The sequence below is a fragment of the Rutidosis leptorrhynchoides genome, chromosome 1 (assembly GCF_046630445.1).
Source record: "Rutidosis leptorrhynchoides isolate AG116_Rl617_1_P2 chromosome 1, CSIRO_AGI_Rlap_v1, whole genome shotgun sequence".
Classification (NCBI taxonomy): Eukaryota; Viridiplantae; Streptophyta; class Magnoliopsida; order Asterales; family Asteraceae; genus Rutidosis; species Rutidosis leptorrhynchoides.
The window spans coordinates 127,185,672-127,195,583 of record NC_092333.1 but is presented as its reverse complement, the minus strand read 5'-3'; the positions used below and the strand labels follow the sequence as shown (position 1 = coordinate 127,195,583).

At 39.2% G+C, this 9,912-nt stretch overlaps 1 protein-coding gene across 1 annotated transcript; it reads right to left on the bottom strand.

Moving 5' to 3' along the window:
• Window positions 1–2,928: 2,928 nt before the first annotated feature.
• Window positions 2,929–4,242, bottom strand: LOC139889014 (uncharacterized). The gene has a single exon (XM_071871992.1). The coding sequence runs from the start codon at window positions 4,240–4,242 to the stop codon at window positions 2,929–2,931; it is 1,314 nt and encodes a 437-aa protein (XP_071728093.1).
• Window positions 4,243–9,912: the final 5,670 nt, after the last annotated feature.

Here is a 9,912-nt window from a genome sequence, read left to right as displayed (position 1 = left end):
ACACATCCAAACAGACGAAAATTACATAGGAAAAAATAATGTGCTAAAATATTTGGAGTGATCAGGTCCAACCAGCTACATGTAACATTTTTTCAACAACGTCGCGTGCCAAGTGCGCTTCACAGGCTTTCCATCTAATGTCGGGAGATGGTATGCCCCGGTGTTTCTTGCTCCCACTACCTTGTATGGACCTTCCAATCGAGGACCCAATTTCCCAGTATCTTCCGCATGACTTGCGTCATTTTGACACCAAACCAGATCCCCGCACTTATAAGAGCGCGAACGCACACGCTGGTTATAGTACTTTGCGATTTTCTGCTTATTATTAGCTTCATTAACCGCCGCAGAGAGTCTGCGTTCTTCCAGCAAATTAAGGTTTTCCCGCAAAGCTTCTGAGTTATTTTGCTCGTCAAAATTCTGTATACGGAACGTTGGTACCCCAATTTCTGCGGGTACAACAGCTTCCGATCCATATACCAGACTGAACGGAGTTTCACCAGTGCTTGCTTTTGGTGTTGTTTTATGCGCCCAAAATACCTTTGGTAGCTCGTCTACCCAACCGATGCGACTGTGGCCTAATCTAGCTTTAATTCCAGCTACTATATCCCGGTTGGTGACTTCGCACTGGCCATTCGCCTGCGGATGCGCAACGTATGTAAAATTTTGCGTAATATTAAGCTCTGCGCACCAACTGCGAAAAGGATTCCCCGCAAACTGCGTGCCGTTATCGCTAACGATTTCATTTGGTTTGCCGAATCGACAGACAATGTCTTCCCATACAAAATTTCGCACCCTTTTTCCTGAAATTGTTGCCATCGGTCTTGCTTCAACCCACTTCGTGAAATAATCAATTGCAATAATCAAAAACTTGATATTCCCTGCATGCGCAGGTGTATGCGTAAGATACTGATGTAAGTAGCATATGTTAGAAAATAAATGATTATATTACCTTGGCCTTTTGGAAATGGTCCGACTATGTCAATTGCCCATTTGCAGAATGGCCATGGTGAGGAGACTAGATTCATTGGGTGTGCAGGTGCTCTGCTGATAGGTTCATGTATTTGGCAGGACTCGCAGTGCTTAACAATACGTGCGGTATCTGCGTACATGGTAGGACAATAATAACCCAACCACATAATCTTTGACACAATAGATCTGTGCCCTGAATGAAGAGCGCATGCACCCTCATGCACTTCGCGTATAACCTCCTCTGCTTCGTTTGGACCAATGCACATTAAATGTGGTCCTAAATAATTCTTTCGATACAGGACGTCACCCTCAAGGGCATACATTGGTGCCTTGGTATGAACTTTCTTTGCTTCAACAGAGTCTGCGGGTGATGTGCCATCCCGCAGGAAAGCGATGATGGGTGTCATCCACGTTGAGCTGGATTCCTCAACAGGTGCCACTAAGGGCATCATAATAATGGATTTCGCGTGTAGTTCTTCTATGAGAACTCTTTTCCCCAGATGATCAAAGGCCAATGCAGCCAATTTGCTAAGCGCATCCGCCTTCTTGTTTTTCCCTCGCATTACATGGGAAATTTGAAAAGCCTCAAACTGGTTAGCGAGGTTATGAACAAGCGACAAATATTGTTTCATGGCTATGTCATGTGCTTCAAAATCTCCACTCACTTGGCTGCATACCAACTTTGAATCCATATAAGCGTGCAACACTTTAACATTTAATTTATGCGCAATCCGTATACCTGCAAACAAAGCTTCGTATTCTGCTTCGTTGTTTGTAACAGCAAAATTAAACCGCAGTTCATATGTATGCTCTTCGCCATCTGGGCCAGTTAACATTATGCCTGCACCCGCGCCAGCGACGCTACAGGAACCATCGGTGTATAACTCCCATGGTGTCAAATTTGGTGCAGGCGTATCCTGATGTTCGACCGATGCTTCAACATCCGCAGGTAATCCGCTAGGTAATCCACAAGTATTTGACCCTTAACCGCGCTTCGCGAGGAAAAATTTATTTCGTGTTCGCCTAACTTAACTGCCCATTTAGCCATTCGGCCAGAAATCTCAGGCTTATATAGCACCTGAAAGAAAAATGATTGCGTTAGTCAATGGGGTATCCCCGGACATTGCCGCAAATTAGGTGTTTACCAACCTATTTGATTGGATGATCAGTTAGTACCACAATTGGATGTGCTTGAAAATACCGACGCAAACGTCGCGCTGTGTGGACTAGCGCATACACTAGTTTCTCCATTGGTGAATAGTTTACTTTGCTTACTGTCAGCGTCTTGCTTACGAAGTAGACCGGCATTTTCATCTGAGAAAACCTCAGCGTTACGAAATAAATAATTCGTAAATAAAATAAAATAATGGATTACCTTTCCGTGGTCCGCGATAAGAACCGAGCTAACAGCCTCTTTTGATGCCGCAAGGTACAGCGTAATCGTTTCTCCTGACACTGGCGCGGTGAGCGTTGGTAATTCTGCAAGTAACTTTTTCATCTCTTGAAAAGCTGATTCTGCTTCCTGAGTCCATACAAAGTCTTTTTTTTTAAACAATTCTTCAAAGTATTGAAAAATGGCAACTGCCTTTCTGCGGCTTTTGACAGAAACTGCGTAATCGCCGCGAGCTTCCTGGTTAGACTATGCACGTCTTTCTTTGTCCTTGGAGATGGTAAACTATCAATGGCCTCAATCTTTTTGGGATTCGCCTTGATTCCCCGCGACGTCACCACATGACCTAGAAACTTGCCTTCCTCTTCCTCAAAAGTACACTTGAGCGGGTTAAGTTTCATGTTGATCCTGCGTAAAGACACAAATGTTTCTAGGATGTCTGCGAGCATTTATTCTTCGGTGTTACTTTTAATTACCAAATCGTCGACATATGCTTCAAGATTTCTCCCAATTTGGTGCTTGAAGGCTGCATCAATTACATGCTGATAGGTAGCTCCTGCGTTCTTTAATCAGAAAGGCATCTTAGTATAACAATAAATACCCTGCGGCGTATGAAAAGCAGTTTTATCCTCATTTTCCGCAGCCATGAGGATTTGGTGATAACCCTTATACGCATCCAGAAAGCATTTGTATCGAAAACCCGACAACGACTCTACCTTCCAGTCAATCTCCGGGAGAGGGTAATTGTCTTTAGGACACGCTTTGTTAATGTCCTTAAAATCAATGCACATCCGCCAGTTACCATCAGCTTTTTTCACTGACACAGGGCTAGCAACCCATGTCTGGTACCGCACTTCCTGCAAAATGTTTGCTCTGATAAAATTATCAACTTCTGTGCATAACCAATCACTGCGCTCAAGGGCCATGTGCCGCTTCTTCTGCCTAACGGGCGTGAGTGATGGGTTAACATTCAAACTATGTTCCGTAATATCACGCGGGACCCCAGTCATGTCTGATTCTTGCCATGCGAAAACATCTGCGTTAGCGGACAATATACCGTGCAATTTAGCTTTTGTATCAGCTGACAAGCATGCGCCTATTTTGATACGCTTGTCTGGATGCAATCGATTAGCTATGACTGTACTGCCTTTAAGTTGCTCTCCTATGCTGGGAATGCTTACATGCACAACTGAACCACATAACTCGGTTGCTTGATGTGATGCAATGGTGGAAATTCCACCCATGGTAGGAAACTTGATCAAGCCATGCACTACTGAGGGTATAATGTTAAAACGTCGCATGAAATTTCTCTTAATAAGCGCATTGTAGCAAGAAGTCGAACGGACCACATAAAAGTTAATTAACTCGCTTCTAACCAACTGCAGATTCTTGTCATCTGCAAGCTCTATTACAAGCTCTATGCGGCCAAGCGGCCACGAGCTTTCCCCAGAAAATCCTGATAGCGTAATGTTGGGCTGACGTAGATGCGCTTTGACGTCTGCGGGAAGAAAACAATAGCAATGTTCGTACATAATGTCGACACCACTGCCGGTATCAACATGCATGCGTTTGATCTGTATACCGTGATCAGGAATGCGACATTTGACGATGATAGGTTCATTAGATGTGTCGATTGACATTACAGGAGGGAATGAAATTGGAATGAGTTCCCAATCCCGGTAATCATTGCACTTTCTTCGTTGACCGACTCTTTCCGCATCAACCATATTGATGGTTACATCGGTGCTTTTAGCTTTATCTTCTTTTTGCCATGCGAACGTTTTGGCTTTTGAACTCTCTTCCGCGACCTTTCCCTTATCTTTCTTTGGCAGCTTGAGATGATCTAATTTTCCTGCGCGTAGCGCTTCCAGCACTCGCTCCATTAAATTTTTACACCGATTGGTGTCATGGCCGTGATCGTCATGGAACTCGCAGTATTTTGTTTTATCCCGCTTGCCAAATTCTGTCAGCGGGGTTGGAACCGCGAAGGTTGCACACACTGTTTCGGTGGCCAGAATCTCTTTTGGTGTTTTGGATTGACTTTTGAGCAGCGCATAGTTCTGATTATTAATGCCACGCTGATTATTGTTTCGTAAACTACTACTTGTGTGCCCTTTATCATTTCTTATAGGACCACCACTAGGGTATCTTCCGCGAGAGCTGTTACCGCGGTTTTGATCACGCGCACGATCATCATCGTCTTTCCTTTAGTTGCGTGAGCTAGCTGTGAGAATATCATTATCTTTGCCACTCATCATATAATAGTGGCATTCATTAAGCACTTCAGCATAAGTTGTTGGCACCGTGTGGCACAGATGCCAGTGTTGGATGACGCTCCGTATTTATATCATGTATGAGTCCAGAAATTTGCTGCTCCGGTTTTAAGTCCGGTATGCGCAAACACTCATTAGTATATCTCGTGAGAAATTCTCCGAAAGATTCCTTGGGCTTCTGTACAATATCGTGACATTCGATATGAGTGCGTTTGCGCAGCCTTTGATTTTGATACTGCAGCAAGAACTTTGTCCGCAAATCCATGAACCCGGATATGCTACCTGCTGGAAGTTTATTGAACCATTCGAGCGCAATGCCCTGCAACGTCATAGGAAATATCTGACATGCAACCGGATCAACCCACCCTTGGGTGCGCATTGCGCCTTTAAAACGCTGCAGGAAATCATCTGGATCAGTCAAGCCATTGTAGGTACCTAACTTGTGAGGTATCTTTGGTGCTGATGGAAATGGATACGCGGTTATATGCGGAGGAAACTTATCAAAAGTGTTTGGTAGCTCAAAGGGTGGTTTAACAGGATCCCCTTTGAGTCCTGCGAAGAAACGCTTCATCATATCCTGAATAAAATCAGGTTACGAAAATAAGTGGACCATGTCAGGAGGTGCCGCCTGCATAAATTGGCTTGTGAGATTCGCCTGCCCCTGAATATTTTGCCAAGGTTGCCCCGGCGTCTGCGGATATAACCAAGGCTGTTGCGTTGGAAATGAAGGCAGGCTTGATGACGCAGAGTATACAGGTGGCTGAAAAGGTGCCAAAACCTGTGGCGCAGATGCCTGCGAGACCTGAGGATATGCTGTTATGAGCCTAACCGTATGTGCAGTGCTTTAATGTTCTGCGGTTATCGGCTTCCAATGAGAATTGGCGTCTGGAATGACACCGAATCCCCAACTATTAAGTAATGCCTGCACATCTGCAGGGGTTAGAAACTGTGAAATTGGGCGCGGCAGCTGCCAAGGCTGCAGTGGTGTAAATGACGAATTCTGCAGATAACCCTGCATCTGCAGAGGTATTGAAACCGTGGTGCTGTAAATAGGCACCTGGCCGCAACATACTACATGCAGGCCTACAGTTTCGTCGCTACTGCCTGCAAAGATAACTCTTGGATCCACTGCAGAAAAATCTAGCCGCGTGGTTGTAACCGGCGAGTTTGCCCTTGGCCGTGTAATTCCATCCGGGAATATCGGATTATACCTTTGAAAAGGTTCGCCGGACATGGGTGGGGGGTAAGGCGTGTATCCCATCCACGTAGTCATAGCTTGCGTCTACTGATTACCAGACGGTGTGTTATGATTATCCGTTTGAGTTCTTTCCGATGATTCCCCGAAAGTCATGATTCTGTTAAAAAAACAAGAAACTCGAGAATTTTGTGAGTAATGAGCTTTATAATTCAAAATTTTAAAAGAAAAAACAATTAAACACGTCTTGAATTAGTTCAGCTCTCAATGAAAGCACCACTTGATCGTGATATATTTTCCGAGAGGTTAATATGCATGTTCAATACGTTTAAAAGAGGTTTAAGGATCTTAGAACTTAGCTCTCCGGTCCGAGTACCGTGAATAACCCTGGCTGACATGATGATGCTGGCGGGGTGGCTAGGTGATTAAGTCCACCTTCGATGACGGTCGTCGATCGAAGGCCCGAATAAGGTTGCAGGAAACCGTCGAGAGTGACTAACCTGTTAACCTTTGATGAATGATGATAATGATTACGTATTGCGAGCCACGTAAAATGTGATGTCCCTGGAATGATAATTAGGGTTAGTATATATAGGCAAACTCAAATTCTAGAACCGTCTAAGATTGTGATAATCCTCTCCAAAACAAACTCCCCCGAATCTCGGTTGTAATTATGGAAAAGATATTAGGCTTGATGGCCAAGTAACCGCCATGCCGAGAACAAAGGCATTCAACACGTTACCGAATATAAATTACATGCGTACGCACGCTAGTGATTGCCCGCATACGTATAGAATGCGCATGCGGGTTGTGTGAAGACCCGGAAATTTTCGACCAAATTTAAACTTGATCTTTATATGTTTCTGACGCGATAAGCAAAGTCTATAATGTTGAGTCTCGAAAATTTTGAACTGTTTCATATATTCAATTGACCTCCAACCATTCTCGATGATTCACGAACAACTAATTGTAAATAGATATATATTTAAATATACATGTAAATACATAATAATTTGAAATAATATATGATTTGTTTGTTTGAAATAAATATGTAAAATAGTATGCGATGTAATAGAAACTATATTTATAAATATATAGATATATATATATATAATTATGTATATAAATATTACTTGTAAATATATAAATTTATATTAAATCTATTTGTTTAAAAATATATAATATAATTGTTTTAGTAATTAAACTTGCTATTTTAAAACTGTTTATATATAGAAAGAGAATATATTAAAATAAATAATTTCGAGCTTAATTAGTAAGCTTCGGTAACACTCGGTTGGCGTTTTGTTAGTTTTAATATAGATATAGTACATGTTCATGAAGGATCGAAATAAAAATTGGACTGTAAATCGATTACGAAGATTTTAGTTTTGTTAAAAATATTTTTTACCTTTTTAACTTTAAATATTAGTACTCCGTACATATTATTTGATTCAGAAAATAAATAATTACTGAACCTTTTTGATCAGGTTTCAAACAGTTAATAACTGAAATAATTAAATGAACTTAATTTAAAAATTTGATATTTTTAGGAACACTTTTATACGTTAACTGTTTAGCAATGGTCACAATATTATATTTCGGGTTAAATGTGTCGGTAGGGAACATAGTAATTGATCCGTGAATGTGAATGTACCAATCGATATTACCGCGTTCAGTTTAGTGATTCATGATTCATGATTTTCCCACATGTTGATATTTAATAATAATTATTATATTATTTATATATTATATTATATATTATATTATATATTACTACTTAACTATATCTAATATCTAATATTTGCATATATATATATATATATATATATATATATATATATATATATATATATATATATATATATATATATATATATATATATATATATATCATCTGCATACACATATCAATGGAGGATCAAACACAATCACCGGATGTCACAACCAAACACCCACACCATCAAAACAGTGACCTTCCTTCTCCTTTTGTGACACCTGACTCATCACCTTAATATCACTAAACCACCACAGCTCAATCGTCACCCTCACCATCGATCACCCAATCATCACCCTGCACGACCAAGCAACCACCATCACCGCTTGTTTTCTGCTTTCTTTCCAAACCTTAACCACAAGCATCCACCAACATTGAGCTTTCAACACCACCTTCATTCAAGCTTTGAAATACCATCGGCCATCACTTAAACTTGACACCCATCATAACCATCGACTATTTTCATTAACGAACCGCCCAAATCCACTTACTATTTCTTCTTGATCACAATAGCTAATTGCCTATTTGTGGTTCGGTTTGACATTACCACCACTCACTATGAAAACCACCATCTCTTCCTCTATCTCATCTCGCTCTCTATTCGATAATCACCTCCAAGAAACTACCGGTGCTACTATTCTGGTTTCAACCGTTACACCACCATAAACCCACCACCTTAAGTATCATTATACTACTACTGCAACTATTGATTTTCTGTTTTGATTTTCATTTGCAACTGCTGCCGCCATGTTATCCTTTTGTTTCAAACAAACACTTCGACCCTATCACCACTATAATTCACCCCCACAACCTACTCTTACTTATTTGTTTCTCTATATTCTACTCGACTTCAAATCAAAATTTCACCACCATCGAATCATTCTTACTTCTGTTATTATTATATTAAGCTCCCCAAAACAACCACCTTTACGTCGGCTTTAACCTACTGCTGCAGTGTATATTTTTGTTTCTAATAGCTGTTTGGAAATAACCTGCACAGGAGGATAACAAAGATGATAATTGATAATGGTAATAAAGTTAAGTGGTCCTAATCAATTAAAGATGAAATCGAAATTCTCTTAGTCAATATAAAGGGGCAGGTACACTTTAATATAATTAGGCTACTTTAATTTTTCTTTTGGCCGAATGGAATCATAACCCCACATCCACTAAACCATCAAACTTGCAGCATACAATATACACGGCTGATTGGCATTTTTTTTTCTGTCATGACCGACACTTACAATGTAGAGTAACCCCACTTGCTTATTAAAAAAAAGGAAAATGAATACTATATTGATAAATGGTTATGGATTGCCATTCGAGCATAATTGAGTTACCAGGCTGCTGTTGGACCTTTATATTTTAAGTGGATTTGCAACGGTTTAAATTCTTTATTGGACTCATTAATTTAATTGGACTTATAATCTGGATTTGCAATTGGATTGTGTATTTTAGTGAGGTTGGGCCGATAAGAAGGAGATAGAAAATAACTGAGTTGAGGAGTGATGACGGTTAGATTAAATAAAGGATGAGGGTTAGATGGTAATGACGAGATAAAATGATGAATTTTTATGATGAAACCGTGATAATTATATTGGTGATGATGATAATCATGATGATTAATTGAAGATGGAGAAGAAAGTAATGGGTTATAAACGAATAGGATGGTGATACTTATGATAATCACAAAGAGAATGATAATGATGATGATAACGTTGTCTATGATGAAGATGAAAAAGGAAAAACTGAAACGGGTTATGGAGAATCGGTGTAGAAAATTAAAACAAAAATGATAGAGTAGAGGGATGGTTGGACGTGTTGTTGGGTTAGTGAGAGGTCTTGGGTTCGAGCCCGGGAAACGACATTTTTTTGGAGATTATTACTTTAAAGGTAGTATTATTTCTATTACTATTATTATTATTATTATTATTATTATTATTATTAATTATTAATATTATTATGATTAAATATTATTAAAGTATTAAAATTATGGTTAATATGCTTACTAATATAATAACATGATAAGTATAATACAATATAGATTAAGGACATAAATTTAGAACGATATAATATGACTATAGCTATTATAATAAAAATGACGATATATTAATATTGTTAAGATACTAGGATCATTATGATTATGGTCATGATCATTAAAAATATTAAATATAAATATATGAAACTCTTTATTATTATTATTATTATTATTATTATTATTATTATTATTATTATTATTATTATTATTATTATTATTATTATTATTATTATTATTATTATTATTATTATTATTGTTATTATTATTATTATT

Excerpts from the sequence above, each read along its gene's own strand:
- LOC139889014 (XM_071871992.1), bottom strand. The coding sequence starts at position 4,242 with ATGGAGCGAGTGCTGGAAGCGCTACGCGCAGGAAAATTAGATCATCTC.